The sequence below is a fragment of the Mauremys reevesii genome, linkage group 7 (genome assembly GCF_016161935.1).
Source record: "Mauremys reevesii isolate NIE-2019 linkage group 7, ASM1616193v1, whole genome shotgun sequence".
In the NCBI taxonomy this organism is placed as follows: Eukaryota; Metazoa; Chordata; order Testudines; family Geoemydidae; genus Mauremys; species Mauremys reevesii.
Genome location: NC_052629.1, coordinates 6,110,571 through 6,136,584, shown reverse-complemented (window position 1 = coordinate 6,136,584; position 26,014 = coordinate 6,110,571). Strand labels below are relative to the sequence as shown.

The window sequence follows — 26,014 nt, the reverse complement described above, 5'->3', positions numbered from 1 at the left end:
TAACTGCATTGCTCAGGAGTGTGGATTTGCCACATCCCTGACTGATATAGTTATACCGAAATAAGTCTGTAGTGTAGACCAAGCCTGAAAGTGAGTAGTGCTGGTTAACAGTCCTGTGTTGACTGCCCTGGAAAATGAAGTCCTGTTAGCCAGAGCCAGGGCAGCGCAGCCTTCTGAACACTGCTCTGATGATGTCCCTCCATCCTAACCTGGTGGGACACCTCTAGAGGCAAGTGTGAAATTCATTCTCTGTGGTTCAATTCAGTACTTAGCTCTTTGTTGACAGTCACATCAGAGAAGCTATTATTTGAAGTGTACATAAGAAAATGGATTGAAACCATAAAACACAGCGCTGAGCAGCCTCAAATGGTAACAACTATTGATCACTATTGACCGGGGCCACTTTCCTGCAATCTGATCTAAAGAGTCAGGCCTCTGCACCTGAACATTTCAACCGGACTTCACAAGGTGCCTGGGTCTGCTTCTGCTGTGCAGACTGCAGGACTGGGGCCTTCTTTTGGATTTGACCCAGTGATCTAGAAGGAAAAGGCTCTGTACTCATTACCTCAGTGATCCAGTCAGTCACCAACATTTAGGTCTTGACTTTTATTGTTTTTGCAGGAACAGCCCCAAGAGAATTCTCCTTTCTCGAGCACACACTGTGATAAAAGAGCCATGGCAAGGCCACAGCTGGTCCGAGTCACCTTATTCAGGCTTGCAGGGTTCAAACATTGTGGCTCCAAAACTGCAGTGTAGACATTCAGGCTATGGCTAGAACCCTGTCTCTGAGACCCTGCAAGGATGGGAGGGTCTCAGCACAGCTCCAACCCAAGCCCAAGTGTCTACACTGCAATTTTTAGCCCTGCACCCTGAGCCCCGCAAGCCCAGGTCAGCTGACTTGAGCTCTGAGACGCGGCGCTGCAGTATAGACATACCCACTGAAACATCAGAATGGATTTTTTATTTTGTTTTAATTTAGTAAAGGAAATATGCCTCAAAGTTCTACTGGGAATTGAATCTACTTGGTCATTTGCATTATGTACATCTGACGATCTTTTCAAAGCAACTAGTTAGTAGAATGACAGTGAAGTACAATAAAATTAGGATTAGTTTTAGGATTCCTTTTCAGACAGCAAAACCGCATGCAATTTTGAGGGTACACTGAAAAAACCAATAGCAACTAAAGAGTTTCTCAAAGACATGATAAGAACATTTTTGTAACAATGTTATAGTGATACCTGAATATTAGCCCAAAGATTAAGCCTGTTAGCCAAGCTGAACAATACCTGTGCTCTATGCTCCCACATCAGCACATCCCTGTGCTTTAAAAGGATAACAGTTATGAGCTGTTTATTGTGCCCTGTCTCTCTAACTGTAACATATTGTCATGCACCCTTCCCACACGAGTCTCTCGGCTGCTACAATGGTGGGTGCTGTTACTCTGTACATCCCTTCAGCCTCATGGCTGCTGAGATTAGCAGAGATAATATCCTTCCCACTCTACTCCTCTTCAGCTTTATGGCATTTGTGAGGGGGTTTCTCTGCTACCCTATCACCCTCCCCAGCTTCCACTTTTTGAGTCTACTTCCCCATGAACAGTTCCAGTGCCTGCCTCCACTCCTGCTGAGAGATTGCCCAGATAGGAGCAGAGTGCAATTGACATGATTCACATCAGTTTCACAACTGTCTACAAAGATCTGATTAGCAACAGGAAAAACCTGCAAGATTCTAGACAGTTTTCATTCTGCCACAACTTGGGGAAGCCCTGAGCAGTAGCAGAGGCACAATAACACCTCCAGGGCGTGGTGTTCCGTCCCATCTAGTGACACCGAGACCACTTACAGAGCTATTAATGAATCTACTCTACAGCCTTAGCTAAGAGGAATATGGCTTTTAGCTCATGCAGTAGAGTCTCATGCACTGAGGTGCCATGCTCGATCCCGCCTGCCAATGATCAGGGTCTGTCGGTGTTACATCTGCAGACTTGGGATGATAGCACTGCCAAGAATTTACACTCAGATCACATATGGAAGGTTGTCTTCTCAAACATAAGGACAAGAAGCTTAATATTTTTAATGAAAATTTACAAAAGTTGATGACACTCCCCTGGGGAAAAATCCTACTTGCAATAGGCAGGTGAATTTTTCATGTCTTGGCAATATTTAAAATGTATATAGCATTTCAGAAACATCAACTAAATAATCTCAAAATGCCCCTGTGAAGTATTTAATATTACTCCCATTTTACGGATAAATCAGCTTAGGCACGTAATTAGTAACTCCTTTGAAGCCAACAGAGTAAGAGTGGATTGTGTAAATAAGCACAAAATTAGACTGATAGACATTAAGAGACATGCCCAATGCAACTCAGCAAGTCAGTAGCAGAGCAGAGGTTAGACAGAAGGGTTCAGCTCCCAACTCTATACTCAATCCACTAGCTCACATCACTTCTCTATAGCAGAACTACATCTTCAAGACATTGAACTGATGAAAATTTTCCCTCAGCTTACTTCTGTGTCCGCCATTAAATATTTTCTGCTCATATTTAATTCTATTTAAATTTTACCCTCTTCAGTGATGCTATCGTCGTCTGATCATCTTGAGAGAGCTTCAGGGCTGCAGCCACTTTAGCCGAATTCACCACAATCTCAGCATTCAGCTCCCTGCATTTTGACATGAGACGCCTTTCATTTTCGTAGGATTTCTTCATAACCGTGTGGAGCTTCTCATATTCTATCCGGAATTTCTCCAGACTTTTATCTCCCGTAAGTTCACTGATGACTTCTTGGAAGTCTTTTTCCAGTGCTTCAAAGGCATTTTCTTCTACACACGGTCTTTCATACCTTTCCTGTATTAAATAAGGTGGATAATCAATTAGCAAGAGGAGTTCAAAAATCTCAGTTTTTCCAGCAGATGACCACAAGAGATAACAGCAATATATTAATGACAGCTCATTGGTAACTAACCATGATGTAAACCTTCTGTGTAGCACCTCCCTCCCCTATGAAATTCACATTCTATTCTATTTTTTAAATAGATATCCATTAATTCTACTGAAATAACTTGATCTTCAAACAGTTGGAGCTCCTGAAATTGAGCATGACTACTCTAAAACTAGATCTAAAAAAAAGCCACTGTTGCTATAACCTTTAAACTTGCATCAGCTACTTACTTAGCTGAGCATTTTAACCCCAATTCTTCTGTGTACCCCACATCCTCCAGTCAGATATATGCTCTCTGCAAAGCTTTTCCAGCACATCATTGTCTCTCAGCCAAGTTTGGCTCTGCCACTGACAGTATCATCCCATTACCAGGAAGTTCTACAATTGGTCCTTTCACCCAGGGAGTTTTGATTAATTTCAGCTATGTGGACAAATTTTGCCAGCCTTGTGTCTGGAGACCCAACTCAACAGTTATTGACAGCATTTTCCTATTTTCATGGTAGTGAGAATTCCATGCTAGTCTGAGAAAACTACCCCCTCAAACCTTGCCCACTCCCAAACAAAACCCAAAACCCTATAGATATAGGTTACCAACTCAGCACACTCAGAGCCACATTCTGCTCTCCTTACTCACACAAGGAGTCCCACTGATTCACAGGGGGAAACCTGGTGAATAAGAATAGCAGGATTTATTCCTCCCAATTTCTCAGGATTACATGGAGTCAAGTTTCTCAGGATATGTAGATGATTTAAAATTGGAGATGGCTACACCAGATCCTCACCCACCTATCCACCCACCAAAATTTAGGTAAATTCAGATCTAGATTTAAACACTGTGATTCAGCCTTTTCTCTATGCCGAACTGAACTAGGACACTGAGTCCAAATCCTCCATATCTCTCCAGAGGATCTGACTGAGATTTGATTCCAGATTCAGACCGGATGTTCATCTTTATTTGAAAGTCTGTAGGAATCATAGGATGAAACTGAGCAAAGGAAATGTAAGCTGAATATCAGAAAAAGAAAAGTGTTCCCAACAGTGTGGAATAGTGGGAGCCGCAATCGGCCAAACCTGCAGACACAGCAGGTAAACAAACCGGCCCAGCCTGCCAGGGTGCTTACCCTGGCGGGCTGGGGGCCAAAGGTTGCGGATCCCTAATTTAGAGATTAATGAGACTGCTACAGCATTAGTTAAGGGCCATTGGGCTTTTATCTCATGCAGTAGAGGCTCATACACTAAGCTCCAGCGATCTCAGGTTTGAGATCCCACCCTGCAACAACTGGGACTTGTCAGTGTTACCTCAGTGTTACCTCAGCCCACTGCACTGCTCTCATAGGGAGGAGGAATGGGTCGCAAGGGGTGCCAGACCCAGTAAAGGAATGTCTTTATTAATTGGGTTGCTGAAGGGCACACTTTCAGTACGATCTTACCAAAGTTGCTGCTCCCAGATTATGACAGACATCCCCGTCTTTTCTCGGAGTACTTTAAACACCATGGTTAGGCACTTGGGGACACTTACACTGGTGACCCTCAGAGCAGGAGCTCCAAGCCACAGGGCTGGGATGGGCTGAGATGCTAATGAGGGAAGGGGCAGGACAGAGAGTGGGGAGGAGGGAAGGGGATAGGGAGGAGAGGGCATTAGGGGTGGCGTGGGGGGTGCGCTGGGTGGGGAAGGGGGAGGAGGAGAGAAGGGAGGGGAAAGAGGGCGATGGGGAGAGGGGAGGGATGGGGAGAGGAGGAGAAGAGGGGACAGAGAAGGGGATAGGGAGAGGGCAATGGGGGTGGTGGGGATGCTCAGGGAGGGGAGGAGGAGGAGAGAAGGAAGGGGAGGATGGGGAGAGGGGAGGAGAGATGGGAGGGGAAAGAGGGCGATGGGGGAGAGGAGAGGGAGAGGGAGAGGGGAGGAGAGAGAAGGGAGGGGAAAGAGGGTGATGGGGAGAGGGGAGGATGGGGAGAGGGGAGGAGAGAGAAGGGAGAGGGGAGGGGATGGGGAGAGGGGAGGAGAGAAGGAAGGGGAAAGAGAGGCGATGGGGAGAGGGGAGGAGAAGAGGGGACAGAGAAGGGGATAGGAGAGGGCAATGGGGGTGGTGGGGATGCTCAGGGGAGGGGACGGGGAGGAGGAGGAGAGAAGGAAGGGGGAAAGAGGGGATGGGGAGAGGGGAGGGATGGGGAGAGGGGAGGAGAGAAGGGAGGAAAGAGAGCGATGGGGAGAGGGGAGGAGGAGGAGAAGAGGGGACAGAGAAGGGGATAGGGAGGGCAGTGGGGGTGGCTGGGGGTGCTCAGGGGAGGATGGGAGGAGGAGGAGGAGGGGAGGAGGGGACAGAGAAGGGGATAGGGAGAGGGCAGTGGGGCTGGCGGGGTGCTCAGGGAGGAGGAGGAGGAGGAGAGAAGGAGGGAAAGAGGGGATGGGGAGAGGGGAGGAGGGGAGAAGAGGGGACAGGGAAGGGGATGGGGAGAGGGCAGTGGGGTGGCGGGGTGCTCAGGGAGGAGGAGGAGGAGAGAAGGGAGGGAAGAGGGGATGGGGAGGGGAGGGAGGGAGAAGAGGGGACAGAGAAGGGGATAGGGAGGAGAGGGCAGTGGGGTGGCGGGGTGCTCAGGGAGGGGAGGAGGAGGAGGAGAAGGGAGGAAAGAGGGGATGGGGAGAGGGGAGGAGGGAGAAGAGGGGACAGGGAAGGATGGGGAGGAGAGGGCAGTGGGGTGGCGGGGTGCTCAGGGGAGGAGGAGGAGGAGAGAAGGGAGGGAAAGAGGGGATGGGGAGAGGGGAGGGGAGGGGAGAAGAGGGGGAGAGGGAGGAGAGGGCAGTGGGGGTGGGGTGCTCAGGAGGGGAGGAGGAGGAGGAAGGGAGGAGAGAGGGGATGGGGAGGGGAGGGGAGAAGAGGGGACAGGGAAGGGGATGGGGAGGAGAGGGCAGTGGGGTGGCGGGGTGCTCAGGGAGGAGGAGGAGGAGGAGAGAAGGGTGGGGAAAGAGGGCGATGGGGAGAGGGGTGGGGAGAAGAGGGGACAGAGAAGGGGATAGGGAGAGGGCAGTGGGGGTGGCTGGGGTGCTCAGGGGAGGGGATGGGAAGGAGGAGGGGAGGGGAGGGGATGGGGAGAGGGGTGGAGAAGAGGGGACAGGGAAGGGGATGGGGAGAGGGCAGTGGGGGTGGCAGGGTGCTCAGGGAGGGGGAGGAGGAGGAGAGAAGGGAGGGGAAAGAGGCGATGGGGAGAGGGGATGGGAGGGGAGACGAGGGGACAGAGAAGGGGATTGGGTGAGGGCCGTGGGGGTGGCGGGGTGATCGGGGAGGGGGAGGAGGAGGAGAGAAGGGAGGGGAAAGAGGGGATGGGGAGAGGGGAGGGGAGGGGAGAAGAGGGGACAGAGAAGGGGATAGGGAGAGGGCAGTGGGGTGGCGGGGTGCTCAGGGAGGGGAGGAGGAGGAGAGAAGGGAGGAAGGCGAGAGAGGGGCGCAGAGAAAGATGGGACGGGCAGGCGGCTGGGAAGGGCGGAGGGGCGCATGGGGTGCGGGCGGGAGAAGAAGGGGAGGGGGCGGGAGGGCTGCTCACCTCGCTCATCTTGCCGCGGGGCAGGGGGCCGCAGCCGGGGGCTCAGGCCCGGCGCTGGGCTGGGGGGGCGGTGGGTCCCCGCGGGGAGGGCCGGAGGGGGCGGGTTTCGGCGGCTCCGCCGGGTCTGGCTCCCGGGAGGCGGCTGTGTACACGGGCCGCCTCTCCGTCTCCTAGCAACCGGCTCCCCCGCCCCTCTGCTCTCTGCAGGGAGGGGGAGGCTGGGGCAGGGGTGTGGGGACGGAGCAGGGCGGGGATGAGGTGCATGGAGGGGGTCACTAGGGCAGGGGTGTAGGGACGGAGCAGGGCGGGGGATGAGGTGCACAGCGGGGGGATCACTAGGGCAGGGGTGTAGGGACGGAGCAGGGCAGGGATGAGGTGCACAGCGGGGGGGTCACTAGGGCAGGGGTGTGGGGACGGAGCAGGGCGGGGATGAGGTGCACAGCGGGGAGGTCACTAGGACAGGGGTGGTGTGGGGACGGAGCAGGGCGGGGATGAGGCGCACAGCGGGGAGGTCACTAGGACAGGGGTGTGGGGCTGGAGCAGGGCGGGGATGAGGTGCACAGTGGGGATCACTAGGGCAGGGGTGTAGGGACGGAGCTGGGCAGGGATGTGGTGCACCGCGGGGGGTCCACTAGGGCTGGGGTGTGGGGACGGAGCAGGGCGGGGGATGAGGTGCACAGCGGGGGGGGGTCACTAGGACAGGGGTGTGGGGATGAAGCAGGGCGGGGGATGAGGTGCACAGCGGGGGGGGTCACTAGGGCAGGGGTGTTGGGATGGAGCAGGGCGGGGGATGAGGTGCACAGCGGGGGGGGGTAACTACGGCAGGGGGTGGGGGGATGGAGCAGGGCAGGGATGAGGTGCACAGCGTGGGGGTCACTAGGGCAGGGGGTGTGGGGACGGAGCAGGACGGGGATGAGGTGCACAGCGGGGGGGTCACTAGGGCAGGGGTGTGGGGATGGAGCAGGGCGGGGATGAGGCGCACAGCGGGGAGGTCACTAGGGCAGGGCTAGATTGAGCCTGCAGAGAATTGAACTTTTGGGTCCAGGGAATTCAAGTATTTCACATCAGAGTTAAAGAAGATGCAGATACTCAGCACCTTTAAAAAACTGGCAACTTATTTCAGGGCCTTAAAATAGATTTTGATGCCTATCTTTCCAGCTCCACGTTTAAAAAAGTTGGCCCTAATCTCTCTGATCCTCAGTTTTCCCAACTGTAAAATGGGGCTAACAATACTTGCCTACATCATAGATCTGTTGTGAGTCGTGCTGGTTGGGAATTGTCCAACTAAATGGCTTTTCATCAGAAAATGCTCTTTCATTGAAACCAAAATGTTTTGCAGGTGGGATTCCTGCAGAAACCTGGCATCATAAAATATCAGGGTTACTAGGGACCCTTCAAGAGGTCATCTAATCCAACGCCCTGCTCAAAGCAAGTCCAATCCCCAACTGGCCCCCTCAGAGATTGAGCTCACAAACCCTGGGTTTAGCAGCCCAATGCTCAAGCCACTGAGCTATCCTACCAACTCACCTAACAGGCTGTCAGGGAGTCTAGGTTTCCAGGGCCTGCTTTTCTGGGCCCACTAGGACTTCCAGACTTCCTGCCATAGAGCTAGGAGCCTGGAAGCCCTTGTTTTCCAGCCCAGGTGTATTGAGACTGTAAGGTCTTTGGGGCTGAGACTGTGCCTTACTATGTTTTTTCACAGTGTCTAGCACAAGGGTGCCCTAATCTTGATTGGGGCTTCTAGGTCCTTCTGTGATACAAACAAATAATAATAAATTATAAACTTTTCTTTCCCTTGTCTACAAAGGAGGGCTGAAAGCCCAGTACCTTGTTTTACCAGTTAGATGGCAAAATGGAGAATTTCAGGTCTAATTTTATCATTGTGGCTAAGGGGTAGGCATGCATTTTAAACTGTATTCTGCAGGGAAATGACTCGTATAAAGCTGCTATCATGCTGACTGTTTCCAACCCAAGGGCAGACTGATGAAAAAAAATCTAGTGTTGTTTTTCCTTATTGTTTATTATTCCTCTAGCATGATATGAGTGCATGGCAACAAAAAAAAGAAGACAAAGTCTCTGCTCCAAAGACCTTACGACCTAAGGAGCCAATCCTCCAACCCTTCTTCACCAAGGAAGTTTCTTATGTGAGGAAGGGTTGAGGGGTCCGCTTCTAAATTTGACAGGCAATCAAAAATAAATGATAGGGATGGAGGGAAGAGAGCAACATCAAAGAAAAACTGATGCAGCTTCAAATTTCCTTCTTACATACAATCACAAAAATGTACTGCTGGAAAGAACCTCCAGAAGTCATCTAATCCATCCCCCACACCAAGGCAGGATCGAGTACACTTACACCATCCCTGACAGATGTTGGTCTAACTGGTTCTTGAAAGCCACCAATCATAGGTACTGAGTTTCTAATCTGCTGGGGGGGGGTGCTCCCCCCGGCTCTGCCCAGGCCTCACCCCCACTCTACCCCTTCCCCTCTTCTTCCCATCCCTTCTCCACCCCACCCAGTTCCACCCCCTGCCCCAGCACGCTGCGCTCTTGCTCCGCCCCTCTCTCCCCCAGCACCTCCTGACGCCACAAAACAGATGATCCGCGGCAGGCAGTAGATGCTGGGAGAGATGGGGAGGTGCTGATCTGTGGGGCCTGCCGGAGGCACTGGGGTGAGGGGGAGGTTCTGGTAGAGGGGCTGCCGGTGGGGTTTTCCTGTGGGTGCTCCAGCCCAAGAGCACCCATGGAGTCAGCGCCTATACCACCAATGATGGGGATTCTACAACCTCCCTAGGTAATGTGTTGCAGCCCTTAAATATCCGTTAGATAGAATGAACAGGAGTACTTGTGGCACCTTAGAGACTAACAAATTTATTTGAGCATACGCTTTTGTGGGCTACAGCCCACTTCTTCGGATGCATAGAATGGAATATATATTGAGGAGATATATATACACATACAGAGGTGCCACAAGTACTCCTGTTCTTTTTGCAGATACAGACTAACACGGCTGCTACTCTGAAACTTTAGATAGAAAGGTTTTCCTAATATCTAACCTAAACCCTCCTAGCTGCAAACTAAACCAATTACTTCTTGGCCTACCCTTTAGGGGCATGGAAAACAATTGCTCATTGTCCTCTTTATAACAGTTTTCAAATATGTAGATTATCAGGTACTCCCTCAGTCTTCTTTTCTCAAGATTAAACATGCCAATTTTTTTAACCTGTCATCATAGGTCGAGATTTCTAAAACTTTTATTATTTTTGTTGCTCTCCTCTGGAGTCTCTCACTTGTTTGTCCACATTTTTCTTAAAGTGTGGTACCCAGACCTAGACATAGTGCTCCAACTGGGACCTCACCAGTGCTGAGTAAAGTAGGAGTGTGTCTTACATACAACCCTCCTGTTAATACACCCTGGAATTATATTAGTCTTTTTCATATATACATGTCTGTTGTTGATGTTTGTCTTGCTCTTTGCTACGATGGCTGAAAAGGAGAGCCTCTAGGGCTGAAGTGGAAATTGGTAATGGAAGGCAATATTTGTCCCTACGCTTATCTTTGTGTGTTTGTACATTTATATGTAGAGAAGGAACCCTACAGAGGTAATTGTGTTAAAAGAGGATCCCCACATATTGAGGGATTCTAGTGAACCTGCAGGTGCCCATACTGACCAAGTTCTTGATGATTTGCAACCCAATGAAGTTAGCAATATAAGCTATGTCTTCACTGCAGTCAGCTGGGTGTTATCTCCCCTAGCACGGGTGAGAGTGGCCCCCTTGATCTGCACAGAATGACTGTTTGCAGGTGATGAGTCATGCTAACTCCAGCTGTAACCTATACCCCCTGACAGGTCAGCCAATTCTAGTTAAAAGAGCCATCACAGTTGGCGGAAGGGGTTTTGTGTATGGACAGGACTTAAGTTGGAGGAAACACAGGAGTTACAGATCATGTTAATTCTGCCATGAAGACAAGCCCATAAAAAGGAATTGGGCTGGCTCTTTATCAGACTTCCTGTGACCTTAGACAAATCACTTAACATCTCTATGCCTCGCTTCCCTATTTGTACAATAGAGATAACAAGACTTCTCTCTCTTCCAGTGATGTTAGGACAGTAAATTCATTAACATTTATGAGGTGCTCAGATACTATGGTGATGGGGGCCAGACAAGAACCTAGAGAGAATTTGCCCATGAAGTAGAATCCCTTTGTCAAGCTGTCTAATGTGGCTCACAGCCATGAGTGCCAATCTCAGGGCAAACTGTTAAGAAACAGCACAAACCCCAAGCTGGTTGTGTGCTCTATTATTAGATTTCATCCACCAAGTAACAAGTGTGAACTCTTCAAGCATTATAACAGCCTTAACATGGAGTCACAGACAGTCCCCTTGGGCACTCTGATTTATCTTGCCACTCAGGCAAACCTGTCTTTGTGATCGAGGGTCTCTCGCACCAAGAATCACAATGTCCAAGTTACTTCCAGTCCCCATGAACTAGTCACTTACACTGGGTCAATTGTACTCTAGATATCTCACCAAAGACAATGCTTGTAGCCAATCTTATAATAAACTAAGTAAAGATTTATTAACTAGGAAAAAGAAATGAGAGTTATTTACAAGGTTGCAGCAGGTAAACATACACACATAACAGAGTTACAGTCTTAGCTTTCAATAGGTAATAGAAGCTGCTGTGGTATGCAAGCTTTCTATGTCCTTTTGAGCTAACCCAAGCTAAGAAGATTGGGGATCCCTTGCTTATGCTTGGAAATATCGCCCTCGCCAAATTCCAAGCAGTATAGAGTTACAGTTCCTTCTGGTCAGGGATTTTTATTACCTTCCCCCAGAGTTCAAACTGAAGAAACAAGTGTCTGTGCCTGTCTCCTCTTCCAGGTGTGTGTGGAAGGGAGGGGAAGGTAATCAACAAAGCCTTTTTGTCCTTTGATGTTTCACAGTGGCTCATTTGGTTTCATTGGATCTTCTTGTGTGCATGCCCAGCACTTTACATTAATTAATGGTTCTTTCCTGTTTGGTGAGCTACACAATTACAGGTTTCAGAGTAGCAGCCGTGTTAGTCTGTATCCGCAAAAAGAACAGGAGTACTTGTGGCACCTTAGAGACTAACAAATTTATTTCAGCATAAGCTTTCATGGGCTACAGCTCACTTCTTCGGATGCATAGAATGGAACACACAGACAGGAGATATTTATACATACAGAGAACATGAAAAGGTGGATGCAAACACTCAATATAACCTTATACCATGGGCCACAGCTGCTATAAGTGACATCAATACATGCAGCATCTTACAAGCATTTAATCATGTCTAAACATTGAACACATTCTTATCAACTTAATGTCAGTTTTAACAATGCCAACACACAGGTGAGTCAGACTGGTTTCCAGCGATGCATTTGTCAGTGTTCAGGGAGACCACTGGCATGAGCTCGCACCTGGTCTACCAGCATCACACCCCTCTCAATCTAGTTTTTAAACTGAGCTATTATTAGTTTCCTCCATTTATGTCCCTCTGAAATTACAGATGATGGTGAGAGCCAAAATTATCTGGACCACGCAAACACAAATATAAGATGCCAGGTGCAAACATGGTGGGATTCCATGCCAAACAGGGATGAACTTGATTCAAGATGTTTTATTTCATTTAAGGTGTTATAAATTTGTGTCCTCTTGTAACAATGCTGGTTTGGCTCAGTTGACATTAATAGTTTATAGTCAGGTGGCAGAATCAGCTATTTCAACTAGCTTAAAAGAGAAATTTAGGACAGTGATCTCCCTGTGTGTGCGCACGCGATGGTTGGTGACTATAATAGAAATATTTGCTTAGTGACTTATTTGAGGTCACAGCTCTAAGGCAATAATTTAATGTGTACTTTAAATTGTAGTGACATAAAAGTGATAAGCCATTATTCAGTGAGGGAAGGATTTATGGGCCTCTGCAGAGATATAAAGATGCAGTAAAATCTCATCATAACATCACCCAGGAGATTGTACGCTCTTTCGGGCAGGGACCATGACTTTATGTCTTTTGTGTAAAGTGCATATCACCCCTTTGGGTGTGATAAAATAAATAAGGATAAGAAGAAGAAATAACAGAAAGTGGAGGGATAGGTTTTTATGTCTTCTTTTACACCTTTGCATTGTAGGAAAGAAAATCACTAGGTGGCGCTGTACTACCACAATGATGTGGTGGCTACCACTGTAATAGTAATTAATAATACTCGGCCCTTACAGCCTTTTACATTTCCAGAGAATATTACAAAAATTAATCAATATTTAAGATATATAATAGTCTAATTAATATGCAAGTGTGACTGAGGTTCCATATTCTCCTGTCTTTACTCTTACAAATAGATTGACAGGGAATTAACAGGATGATTTATGTGAGTTAAGAGAGCAGGATTTGGCCTGAAATGTACTAAGACTACAAATCAAAACCTGGCACTGAAAATTCCCCTGGGATGTGGAAATCCAGCTGTGTTCCATCAGCCTCATACACCATCACCAGTATTAATAAGGATTCTGTCAGCAGAATTTGACTGAAATTGGTTTATTCATTGATTCCAAGGCCAGAAAGGACCATTGTGATCATCTAGTCTGACTTCCTATATCAGGCCAGAGAACTTTCCCCAAAATAATTCGAAGAGTAGATCTTTTAGAAAAACATCCAGTATATCCACCGTGATCCTTGGTAAATTGTTCTGATGGTTAGTCACCCTCACTATGAAATATTTACACTTTATTTACAGTTTGAATTTGTCTAGCTTCAGCTTCCAACCAATGGATTGTATTATAAATTTATCTTCTAGATTGTAGATCTCATTATTAAATATCTGTTCCCCATGTCGATACTTATAGACTGTGATCAAGCCACCCCTTAACCTTCTCTGCACAGGGCAGAATAGAATCCTGCTGGCTCTCCCATAATTGTGTCAGTTTTGCAGCACTAAAAGGAGCAGAATTTTTTCAGTAAAAGTAAGTCAGATTTGTGTCTAGTCATTGATAAACGTGGGTTCTTTGATTGCTTGATTATTTGTAGAGATGGCAGAATTTTATTTTTATTCTTCTTATTATTTTGACAGATAAAATCAATGTTCATCGTGAAGAATGTTTTGAATTTTGATCTATTTAAATTTTAGCACCTGTGGAAAATTATGCAGGTGTCAGACAATAACTTAATGACAGTAGACACTGAGATTCAAAAAGTTAAAGTTTATAACTGTTCAACTGTTAACATCACATGTCAAAATACACAAAGTAAATATCTTTAAATCTAACTCTAATAAGTTCTCAAGCAGCAATTTTCTTACTTTGTCTATTTGTAAATTTTGATTATTATTGATGGAAATGTTTTTTCATCCATTTATCAGTGTACAGTGATATCAACATTTACTGACATTTACCAATTAAAATCTAGTCTTACTGAGCCTAATTATCTATGATATATTTCTTGTTGTGTTTGATTTTTTTTTATTTCAATTCTATTTGTTATTCCCAAATTAAATGGTGATATGAGCACTTGTCCATTAGAAATTGGACCGAACCTTCCTACTCACTGCACACAAGACACAGAACAGATATCAAATAACAACTTTTGATCACTTTTGTCTTAGACTGGAATTGAGCCAGTAACCTGGAGATGAGAAGAGGTACCATATCCCATTACCATTTTCATACTGTCAAATCACAAACTAGCTAGTAGATCTGCTAGCCGGTGTCCCTCTTATAATAAAAATTCCCCAGTAAAGGTTTTGGTGAGCTAGTAGCGAAGTGCTATTCTAAGCTACGTATATAATTACCTACTTTTTTTTTAAAGCCATTTAAATAACTATGAAAATCATGTCCTAAGGTTAAATCTACAATCTTGACGCAAAACTTAATCTATCATTTATTAGCATCCCCCGAATAGACTGCAAGATTTGCCTGTGGAGCAACTTTGTCCCTGTAGCAGTGCTAGCCTCTGAGATTTCCATTCCTTTGTTCCATTTGTACCTAGGGCCAGAACTTCAAAACTCTTTGTCACAAATCCGATCAAGCGCCCCCTTCTTGGCCACTCACCGGACTGCTGTGAGGGAAATCTCATGTTAACATGCAGACACCTGCTTTACTTTATTTTTCGCTGTATTCCAGTATCTTGAATAGCTCCCTCCATTACCTGCTCACCAAGCCACCCATTTTGATTCCCCCTACGTCCTCCTGTCACTGCTTTTGTTCCCTGGTTGGTCTCCCAGTTCGAGAACATTTGGGGGTATCTAAGATGAGTTGGTTTCAATTATTTCTAGTTTTACCAGGCTCAGACCAAAGAAAATAATTTTCCCCCTACTTCTCTCCATAGCAACCCTTCTCTATCAGCACCAGGAGCCATTGCCATAGGCTCTGACTTCCATGCATCATTTACTCCTTTGCCTCATAACTCACTCCCACCAAATCCTTTGGTAGCTGTAAGATAGCCTGACATGTTTCACTGCTTGACACTTGAGTCCCCTGGGGGGCCCTATAAAAAATAACCCTCCTCTTTTAATACCCAAGGAAGAGCATATAACTGCAAAGTTCTAAGAGGATTAGAAGGTCAGGTGTGAGGGGGAAGATGAGGACACCATATGGCCAGCTTGAAGCCAGAAGGTGACTCTCCCTCTGCAGGTTTATTTGCCTGTAGCTGTGAAAGATTCACTGGTTGATGGAACTCCCCTTTTCATCCCCCCCTTCTCCTTGTGCTGCTGTCCTCTGAACAACTCATTGCTGAGTGGGAGCATTGGGACACCAGAGGAACAGTGAGTGATCCAACAAAGGGGAATGTGATACTAGAGGTAAGTGGGTGATGCAGGATGCTTGGGGGGCACACATACATGGGGCAAAGGCATAGGATATTTGACGTGCACTTTCAGGTCACTCTGGGTTGCGTCTGTGAAAATGCCATCCTGCTGCACCCTGTTCTGTCCTTTCACAGCCAGATGCACTATAGCATTCAGGACTCAGCAAGGCCTGGATCTAGCAAGATTATCGCTCCTGCTTTCTTTTTTGTTAATCTGAATCCCTGTTTGTGCACCAGAAAGGCAGCCATATGTTTCATTCTCTTTGTGAGTCAGACAGCTAGGGGGCTACCACAGGATCTATTCCACTGACACAGGGCCTGGCATTTGACTTCCCTATTGTGTCCCTAATTTCTGTTTTCAAAGCTTGTGTAATTATTTATATGTGCTTTTGTTGTTGTTTGTTTTGTTCTGAATTGCTTACAGAAACATAGTGCAATGTTAATTTTACAAAGGATTAGAAGCACTGGCGGGCATAATAAAAAGGAATCCCTCCACCTTCTAAGGTGATTGAAAGCAAATGGAAAACCGATCCAACATTCCAAGCCTGGGGCTGATTCTGCTACCCTTACTCAATTATTACTGCTTGTATTGTGGTAGCATCTAGGCACCCCCGTCAGGGACTAGGATGCTGCTGTGCTAGGTGCTGCAGTCCTACTGAGTAAGGGTGGTGGAATTTGGTCCTTTGTGAAATTAAATTATGCTAAATTGCATAAAAAGACAGATCCAAATAAATTAAATACTTTCCTAATATGACTTTTCCCTAGAAAACCTCTTCTACCACAACTGGCAGAGATGGAGGATCATGAATGGGATGAAAGGTGCATCCAAGTGATAATCTACTCACTGTTGGTCTTGCTCTGAAAGAGGTAAGTGTTGGTCTTGCTTGGAAAGAGCGCCCCCCATGGCATGCCGCCCCAAGCACGCGCTTGGCATGCTGGGGTCTGGAGCCATCCCTACAGATTACCATATAATAAGAAAGGAATGTAGGAACAACTCACAAATTGCCAGTAAGTCCCAACAGAGTCAGACGCCCACATACACAAAGCCTGTCAATAAGGTTAATGTGGTTACCTAATCTAACAAAAGTCAGGCAATTTAAGTAACAGATTGACATATCATCCCAAGTCAACACTTATCAAATAGAAGGCTTCAAGACAAAGGTGTACTATCACATTTGTATTGTGTCTTTTTTGACATTGCATAGGTCTAGTCTCTGGTGCAATACCACAAGTGGGTGATAAACAAGTTTCAAACCTGGGACCATCCACACTACTGAATAGAGTGTGACCACATGAGCTGAAAAGGCAATTTTAGGAGCAGTAGTAGGCAGTTGTGTGTGTAGACAAGCTTCCCCCTCCCCCCCCCCCCCAAGAGTAACAGGATGCTTTGCCAGTGGGTTACCGTATACAATGCAATTATCACCATGTTGTGACAAGATGACACTGCACTGACCCTAAAGGGATTTCAGCCCTGCTTTAAATGTCCCCCTGGCCCATCAGAATCAGAAACAAGGGAACCCTGCTTGTGCCACTGAGTTCAGATGTTATGCAGCTCCAGAAAATTACATTTTTTCTTGTTTCGGAGTAGCAGCCGTGTTAGTCTGTATCCGCAAAAAAACAAAACAGGAGTACTTGTGGCACCTTAAAGACTAACAAATTTATTTAAGCATGAGCTTTTGTGAGCTACAGCTCACTTCTTCGGATGCATAGAATGGAACACACAGACAGGGGATATTTATACATACAGAGAACATGAAAAGGTGGAAGTATGCATACCAACAGGCAGAGTCTAATCAATTGAGATGAGCTATCCTTAGCAGGAGGAAAAAAACTTTTTGAAGTGATAATTAAGATGCCCCATAGAAGGTGTGAGGAGAACTTAACATAGGGAAATAGATTCAATTGGTGTAATGACCCAACCATTCCCAGTCTTTGTTTAGGCCACAGTTAATAGTATCTAGTTTGCATATTAATTCAAGTTCAGCAGTTTCTCTTTGGAGTCTGTTTTTGAAGTTTTTTTGTTGCAAAATTGCCACCTTCAAGTCTGTCACTGAGTGGTTAGAGAGGTTGAAGTGTTCTCCCACTGGTTTTTGAATGTTATGATTCCTGATGTCAGATTTGTGTCCATTTATTCTTTTGTGTAGAAACTGTCCGGTTTGGCCAATGTACATGGCAGAGGGGCATTGCTGGCACATGATGGCATATATCACGTTGGTAGATGTGCAGGTGTACGAGCCCCTGATGGCGTGTCTGATGTGATTAGGGCCTATGATGGTGTCACTTGAATGGATATGTGGACAGAGCTGGCATCAGGCTTTGTTGCAAGGATAGGTTCCTGGGTTAGTGTTTATGTTGTATGGTGTGCGGTTGCTGGTGAGTATTTGCTTCAGGTTGGGAGGCTGTCTATAAGCGAGGACTGGCTTGTCTCCCAAGATCTGTGAGAGTGAGGGATCATCTCTAAGGATAGGTTGTAAATCTTTGATGATGCGCTGGAGAGGTTTTAGTTGGGGGCTGTAGGTAATGGCTAGTGGTGTTCTGACAAAGCCCGATGCCAGCTCTGTCCACATATCCATTCAAGTGACACCATCATAGGACCTAATCACATCAGACACGCCATCAGGGGCTCGTACACCTGCACATCTACCAACGTGATATATGCCATAAATTTGTTAGTCTTTAAGGTGCCACAAGTACTCCTGTTTTTATTTTTTCTTGTGTTTCATATGGGAGGTGATAGCTGTTTAGCTTGTAATTGTTAATGGTCAATTAGATCTTTAATTGGGAAGCAGCATTTTAATTGTGGAAGGAGCACAGGGTTGGGAGCCAGCAATATTTTAATTCTAATCCTGGCTCTGCCACTGATTTCCTCTATGTAACTGTAAACAAGTCACTTAAACTCCTGTACAGCGAGGATAATACTATTTCTCTCCCTGATAGGGGCTTGTGGAGAATTAATGAGCGGATGTTTGTGCAGCCTTTCCCCGTGGGGGAAAAAAAGCTAAGCGTTAATTAGATTGTTTTATTTTAAGGTTTGAACTTTCTTTTTAGTCTTCAGCTGTTCCAACTGCAGTAGGTGGCCCACTGCCCCAGCTACAGCAGTAGACATGTGAAAAGTAAAACGAATGCGCCTCCTTGCCTTTGTGGTAGGAAAAAGCCCCTCGTTGCAAAGCCATGTGCGGGACCCAATGGGGGAAGGTTACCAATAACAGTGCACGTTCCCCGAGTGTGCAGAGAAGGGCCGGGGGTTGCAGCGGGCCGCTCCTGGATGCCTGAAGGGGCTAGAAGTGGGAAGCCCCTTGCATGGAAATCTCACCTCATTACAACAAGGTGCACGCAACAAACCCACGAAAGTTGTTGCCGATCCCTGTAATCGTGCATTGCGCAACAGGCAGGGTTTAAGGGGGACTTGCCTAATCCCTCCTACCGGGAAACTCCGGATTGACGCTGCTTCAGCAAAGCGGCTCGGGTTTACACGGCCCGCAAAGGCATGGACCCGCCTGGAGGGGTCTTTGCTGTGCAGGACGCCTAGGAGCTGCCTGATGAGGCTTCTCCCCCCACCCCCTCTTTTTCTGACCGTCCTCCTTAAGAAGGTCCCAGGAGGCAGAAAGTGGACCCCGGTGTTTTGCTCTTATAGGGAGGAAAAAGTTTCGCGGAGTAACGCTGACATCCAGGAAATGAGTAAGGCAGAAAGCCACTAAGCCGGGCACTGCTAGCGGTGAGAAAGGCGAGCATGGGGCTAAGAAGAAAGGAAGAAATCCCGGGAAGCCCTTGCCCATCGAATCGGCCGGTGGCTCCGTGAGCCCGTGTGTGGACGTTTGCAACAGCAAAGAAGTGGCTGGCGACAAGGCGCAGTAAGTCAAGAGTCTGCTCCCCCCCCCCTTCTCTAACCTCAGTGGGGGCGACGGGCCCAGAAACCGGCTCTCCTGGCTGGCCGGGGGCTGCAGCTCCCCAAAGGGGGTTCGCTTGCTGCAGCAGCAGCGAGTCTGGCTTTCTGCTTCACAGTGGATGCAAGCTGCGGGGGAGGAGGGGTCCCTCTGATCCTCCATCTTTGGGGATGTGAAGTGAGTTTATTTCCTTTTTAATGCTTATTCCGCCCTCCAGCTCGCCTGGTACGTGCCAGCAAACAGCCCCCCTTCCCAGCATCCGAGCTTCAGGGGTGCAATGGTCTCTTGGCAGGGCCACCCAGAGGATTCAGGGGGCCTGGGGCAAAGCAATTTTGGGGGGCCCTTCCATAAAAAAAAGTTGCAATACTATAAAATACTGTATTCTCGTGGGGGCCCCTGCGGGGCCTGGGGCAAATTGCCCCACTTGCCCCCCCACCCCCACCCCCGGGCAGCCCTGTCTGGTGGGTTAAGTGTGTGTGTGCGCACGTAGTGCCTGCAGAGTAGGGGGTTTTGGAGCATGTGCTGTGGACTGAGAGTGAGGAAGTTGGCTGAGCTCGCTTGCTTGAAACTGTTTGTGCCCCTTCCGAGAGCAGAAGTACCACAGTTTTAAGGTCTGTGTCAAAAAGAGCCATTGAAAAGGCCGATTAGGTACTGCGCAACCCCTGTTGTCAAAATCAATGTCGTTCTATTTCCTAGCGGGATCTCGAGCTGTTCTTTCACATGGGATGACCAGGTCCATCAAATGATCACTTACATTGCAATTAATCACTGGCACATCCATACGTTGTAACCGAAGTTTTCAACACCAGCCTGTGTTTGCATAGATTTTCCTTCCGCATGTGTTGACATGCCTGCCTTGTGTCATTCTCTTTTAAAGCAAGGAGTGAATTACGTCCGAGGTGGGGACGGAGAATAAGAATAAGATGGGGGAGAAACCCTAGTTTAGTTGGGACTTTCTTCTTTTAAAAAAAACCCACCAGTTTCTGGACAACATTTCTTAATCCTCAGCTACTCCACGGATGGCCTACGCACTGGAAATGGTTTGCCGGTGTAGCTCGACTGATATAGCTATAATGGCAACCCCCCTACACAGATACAGTTTTTACTAGTTCCCTGAGCAAAATACTCTATACCAGCCAAAGCACTTTCATGCCAATATGACTTGTTCACACTAGGGCTTTTGCCACTGCTGAAACTTCTTTTTAAAAAAAATTAACCCTAACAAAAGTTTCCAGTGTAGACTGGCCTGGGGGTCCTTTCTCCTTTGAGCCACAGGACCCAATTCTGCAAACACAGTGTGTAAAGAGTACTCCCACCCACTGATATCACCCGGACAGACTCACAGTGCATAAAGTAGAAGCAGCAAAGAATCCTGTGGCACCTTACACAGTGCATAAAGTGAAGCACTTGTGTAAGTCATTGCATGATCAAGGCCCCAGGGTAGAAAACCTAATCATCTCCCCCTCTTCTTCTGCACCAAACATACAAGGGATCCTTAGCTTACAGATGTTGTTAGTGAATAACCAATGTGGAATGCATGTTACACAAGCTTCATCTCTGGCTTAAAATGACACATGGCTGCCTTGGGTTGTAGTGCTAACACAGCCAAGCAGAGTCTCACGTAAATATTGACAAGTGAGGGCTGCATTTTTATAAAAATGTTACTATTTCTCTTGTATTGTGTTTTATCTCTTCTTAAAATAGCCTGGCCCTGATTTGCCTCTCATACCAGTGCAAATCAGGAACAGCTCTGCTGGAAGTCACTAGTAGTAAAACCAGCAAGAGTCAGGACTCTAGTGGACTTTCCTACACTAGAATTGGGGCTGAAATTTTCCACTGGGTGTTGCTTCCCTGGTGATAGTAATTATGGAAGTTCTAGTGTAAACAGGACTCTGGTATTTACTGGCATTCTTAGCACTAGGCCATCTGCATTAACTCTGCGATGTGTTAGCCTGTGGTAAAATGCTAGTGCTGTCTCTACACTAGTGCAATAAAAGTAGTGCAGACAGAAACTGTCTGGGATGTCTTCTTCAACCGGTCTGTCATGACAGCTGTTTGCACTGACTTCTTGAGAGCATGAAGGTAAACACAGGACCATTGATATATCAGAAATAGCAGCACTTTGTATGTACAGCCCCGCCACCACAGCTTGTTTTGAATGATCTTGGGACTGTTTTAATGTCAGATGCTAGTGCAGCACTGCATTATTGCAGCTGTTACTACAGAAACACTGTCCACTGGTATGGACTCTTTGATTTAAAAATGACTGGTCCAGATTTTCCTTTAGCTCCTTGACATGTTTGAGAGCAGCTTTTCCAATCCTTGAGTGAAAACAGATCATGAAAACAAAAACTCAACCGTCTTTAACATATGAGACTTAGTGTGTTTCATCTTCAGAGCGTTTAACTAACCCTCACAATATTCCCAGGTGGGAGACAAACCTCAATAACTCTGAGCACCACAGACACAGAGAGGTGAATGATTTGTCAGAGGTCAGAGAGTGAGTCAGTGTGAGCATCAGGATCAGCCACTGGGGATTCCTGGCTCCTAGTCTTGTGCTCTTGCCACCAGATCACACCTAAATGCTTTAGTAACACTTGTAAACAGAGATTTAATTGTGGGGTAAGGTGGGAGAAGGAAGAAATCAATGGTATTATTCCAAGGTGTGCTCACAAAACAAGCTCTACCCCTTTAGCAATATTCCTGTGGATAGAGCTTCCTCATATAACTGTCTCTGGACTTTCTTTCATGCTTTGAGTGGCAATTAAGTAGTTAACAATTTGAAATTTTAATCTGTCATCACTAGAACTCAGAGTTAGCAATCCCTTATCATAGAATATTAGGGTTGGAAGAGACCTCGAACAAGGGCAGTTCGCACGTTCCTGAGCTGTTGTTTCAGGCTGTCTGCACACTCAGGCAGACAGCACTGTGTTTTACATTTTTTTTATTCATATTTTGAAGGCTCTTTTCACAGCTGTAGTGTCTAGGGCATGCTGCCTCTTGTAATGTTAGTTAAATTGCAACAGAGGAAAAACTAAACATGAGATTTAGGCCCAGATCATCCAAGTTACTGAGCCCAGGTCTACACTACAAACTTATATCAGTACAACTGTGTTGCTCAGGAGTGTGGAAAAATTCACACCCCTGAGTGATGTAGTTATACAGACCTAACCCCCTGTGTAGACAGCACTATGTGGATGAGAGAGCTTCTCCCATCGACATAGCTACCACCTCTCGGGGAGGTGGATTAATTATACCGATGGGAGAAGCTGTCCTGTTGGCATAGGAGTGACTTCACTTAAGCACTACAGCAGCACAACTGCACCAGTGTTGCTGCACCGCTATAGTGCTGTATGTAAAGACGAGCCCTTAGGCACCTAAGTCCTACCGATTAAAGTACCTAAATACCTTAGAACAGTGGTTCTCAAACTAGGGCCGCCGCTTGTTCAGGGAAAGCCTCTGGCAGGCCGGGCTGATTTATTTACCTGCCGCATCTTCAGGTTTGGCCGATCGCGGCTCCCACTGGCTGCGGCTCGCTGCTCCAGGCCAATGGGGGCTGCAGGAAGCGGCGCGGGCCGAGGGACATGCTGGCCGCCCTTCCTGCATCCCCCATTGGCCTGGAACAGCGAACCGCGGCCAGTGGGAGCCGCGATCAGCCGAACCTGCAGACGTGGCAGGTAAACAAACCGGCCCGGCCTGCCAGGGGCTTTCCCTGAACAAGCAGCGGCCCTAGTTTGAGAACCACTGCACTAGACGATCTGGGCCTTAAGACCTGGCTTTCAAAGCTGCTGAGAATTTTCAGTTCCAAATGAAGTCAACAGCAGGAGTGGATGCTCAGCAGCTCTGACAATCAGGACCCTAATTTGGGTTTTAAAGGAAAGCTTAGATTCTTCAGCGCAAGACAGCAGCTGCCATAAAGCGGGACCAGTTTGCTAAGCTGCTGTGAAACCAGCCCCTCTGTTTGTAGCTCCTGTATTCCATCCCAAAAGGACATCACTCATGAGAGGAATGTCCATGGGGAAGAGGTGCTGGTTCAATGGGTAGGTGACCTCCACACCATCAGTACTAATACTTCCAGTAATATAGCTTCCTGTCCTGCACTCCCTACTGCTCACGACTGGCTCAGCTGAGTAAGCACTGCAGGATTTGAACCTGAATAATGCATAAGGAGGAATATTTTGGGGCACGTGGCTCATTCACAAAAACACACCCCTTTAAAATGGCTTATTTGGCGGGGGGGCAGCCCCTTGCCTTTATTATTCCAGCATTCTGCTCTCCATGTGTCTCTTTAAATCAAAGCTTTCCCTGCTTTGGGTCACAACTCTCTGTAGGCACCAGCACAGCACTAGAGATTAGGGTGACCAGACAGCAAATGTGAAAAATCAGGATGGGGGTGGGGGGTAATAGGAGCCTATATAAGAAAAAGACCCAAAAATTGAGACTGTCCCTATAAAATTGGGGCATCTGGTCACCCTACTAGAGATCAACAGATGTGCTCTTAGAGTCCCTAGACTTGAAAGTCTGTAGGCTGGGTGCTCTCAGGAGAGAGCCCTCGCCCTGGCACTTCCTTCCCCTATTGGTCCAACAGAGCCTGTGTATCCATTGGCCTTCAGGAGGCTGCGTAAAAGCCATTTGCTTTGCTGAATCCTTTGCCTCGAGAGGGTGATTTCAGGGCAGGTTTGTGTTCGCAGCTCAGGGTCTATTCTAGTTCGTCTGGCAGTGGTTTAGCTAATTTAGTGTTGCGCCCGGAACTCTAAAATGTCTGCTTCAAAAAATAAATCGCTCTCCCAGCTGTACCTCCGTGCTGTGTGTGTCTCTCTCTCTGCACGTTGCCTTATTCTTGGCTACCTGCCTCCCATCCTGTTTCCTCCGCTGGAAGAATGAGTGGGCAGAAAGATTTGCTTACACAGCTGAGCTGGCACCTCCTGCGTTGGGCGAAGCAGCAGCATCCCCACCCACACCACACCCAGGGCGTTCTCACTCCCTACCTACAGCTCCCTAAACTGGAATCCTCACCTTCCTGCATCACCCAGCAATTAAAAGCTAAACTGGAAAGCATGACTGCTTGGTAACCATCTCCTGGCTGTACTCTTCAAAGGGACACAGAGAGAGCAGCCTCTGCTCTCCAAACAAACCGTTGAGGGTGTGTGTGTAATTTGTGCACCTGCAGCTTGCCCCAAATTGTTGCCCACTGCACCACTGACTCTCTAGCCCTCTCCGCTAGTCAGCACAGTGCCTCTCCGGCGCCTTGCAGAGGGGACATCGTCTTTGGAGCAGCTTGCTGTACCTAAATAGACCTTCAGGCTTCAAAGGATCGATTTTACGAGCCTCTGACTGTTGCCAGGGGTCTATGGGCTCATTGCTGTGACAATCCAGCCCTTATAGATGTGGGGCTTGATTCTCACATGCTGGGCACCTTCAGTTGTCGCTTACATCTGTGCAAATCGGGTGTAAAATGCCTACAGGCCAGAAATGCTGATCTGGCAGCCGGTTGCACCTTCTGCATGGGTGTGAAGAATCAGCCCTAAGGAGGCCTCTTCTCAGGTAATGAGGAAGTGCCTCGCTTTCAAAACTGCTGACTTTGCACATGGCCTGCCAATGGCCATTGGGGACCAAAGAAGTCGAGGAGCTTTGGCCCGGAGCCGCAAAGATACTGAGGCCTTTATGTCCAAGTTTTGGCTCTGCTGCAATCCACGGGACTCCTACCAAACCCAGTAGGTGCCTAAATTCACTCCGCACCTAGATTGTCAAGTTCCCTACATGCCTGTGGTTCTGCTTCTGGGTGTGTACATTGCTGCTTTCCTCTAGGTGCCCAGACGCCTGTCTCCCACCCAAGCCCCATAGCGGTTAACGAACCAAGAATGGCATTTGGCTGCCTAAATTGTGCTGAGCCAGACCAAGTAGGTGTGCTCAGAGGGGAGTAGGTCCCATTTAATGCAAAATCATTCTCTCTCTGGCCCCATGTGGATAAATACTCAACTAGTCATTGAGCTACAGAGAGATGCTATAGACCAGTGGTCTGGACATCCACCTGGGAGTTGGGAGATCCTCAGTCCAGTCCTCTTGCTCCAGTCACTCTTTCATTATTTATCCACACTGGAACAGCTTCCACAGGAGAGGGTGAGGAAGCCCCACATCAGAATAGCCCAGTCATGGGAGCACTCTCCTGAGAGGTGTAGGAGAACCCCTGGTAGACAGGGGGGAGATGAACCTGGGTCTCCTACATCCCAGCTAAGTGCTCCAGCTACTGGGATAGGAGTTATAAACCAGCCCCCACCCGCTGACTATTTTGTATGGGGTGAGGCAGTCCACTAACTCGTTCCTGCAAGAAACACCTGAGGCATCTAAGTCATCGGACTCCAGGCAGTTGGTTCCCGTGCACGGATCCACAAGCAGAGAGAGGCACCTCCCTGAAGCCGGGAGTTAAGCACCTGTCTGAAGAGAGGGTCGGAGCTTAGGACACACCCTCTCCTCCGTATCTCCCAGTGGCTAGTGTAGGCAGCTCCCTGCCTAGCATGCTGGCTTTTGTGGATCTCGGTCGAAGGTGCCTCTCTGTCTCCCCATTCGCTGCATAGGGAGCCGAGGTGCCCAGCTCAGGCTTTGTGGATCACTGTGTTGTTTCTGTGCTTTTTCCCCCCCTATATACCTAAAAGTTGGCCCCATGATGCTCAGCACTGTCCCATCTACTCCCTTCATGGCCCCCATCCCTAGCGATCGTTATTGAATAGGAAAGAGAGACTCTTCGCTCTCGCACTCCTGTGCTGTCTCATTGGGATCCGGTACCTTGAAGCCTCTTCTAAATTCATGTCTCTCCTCCTTACTATCTCCCC

At 47.6% G+C, this 26,014-nt stretch overlaps 2 protein-coding genes across 6 annotated transcripts in view; one reads left to right on the top strand and one right to left on the bottom strand.

The window, feature by feature from the left end:
* CFAP58 (cilia and flagella associated protein 58) overlaps window positions 1-6,614 on the bottom strand; it is a 99,551-nt gene extending 92,937 nt beyond the window's left edge. For all 3 annotated transcript variants that reach the window (XM_039481151.1, XM_039481152.1, XM_039481153.1), the window contains exons 1-2: window positions 6,482-6,614; window positions 2,566-2,847 (exon numbers count right to left, since the gene is read on the bottom strand). In XM_039481151.1, the coding sequence (XP_039337085.1) occupies window positions 2,566-2,847; window positions 6,482-6,490 (291 nt within the window). In that variant the 5' untranslated portion in view covers window positions 6,491-6,614. The remainder of the gene's footprint in view (window positions 1-2,565; window positions 2,848-6,481) is intronic.
* A 6,744-nt stretch (window positions 6,615-13,358) lies between these two features.
* LOC120368721 (inositol 1,4,5-trisphosphate receptor interacting protein) overlaps window positions 13,359-26,014 on the top strand; it is a 35,292-nt gene continuing 22,636 nt past the window's right edge. The window contains exons 1-3 of one of the 3 annotated variants that reach the window (XM_039481155.1): window positions 13,359-13,463; window positions 16,066-16,167; window positions 18,935-19,151. The gene's annotated coding sequence lies outside the window, so the exon portion shown is untranslated. Of the gene's footprint in view, window positions 13,464-16,065; window positions 16,168-18,328; window positions 19,152-26,014 lie in introns of those variants that run through there. The other 2 variants (XM_039481156.1, XM_039481154.1) reach the window with 2 other exon arrangements.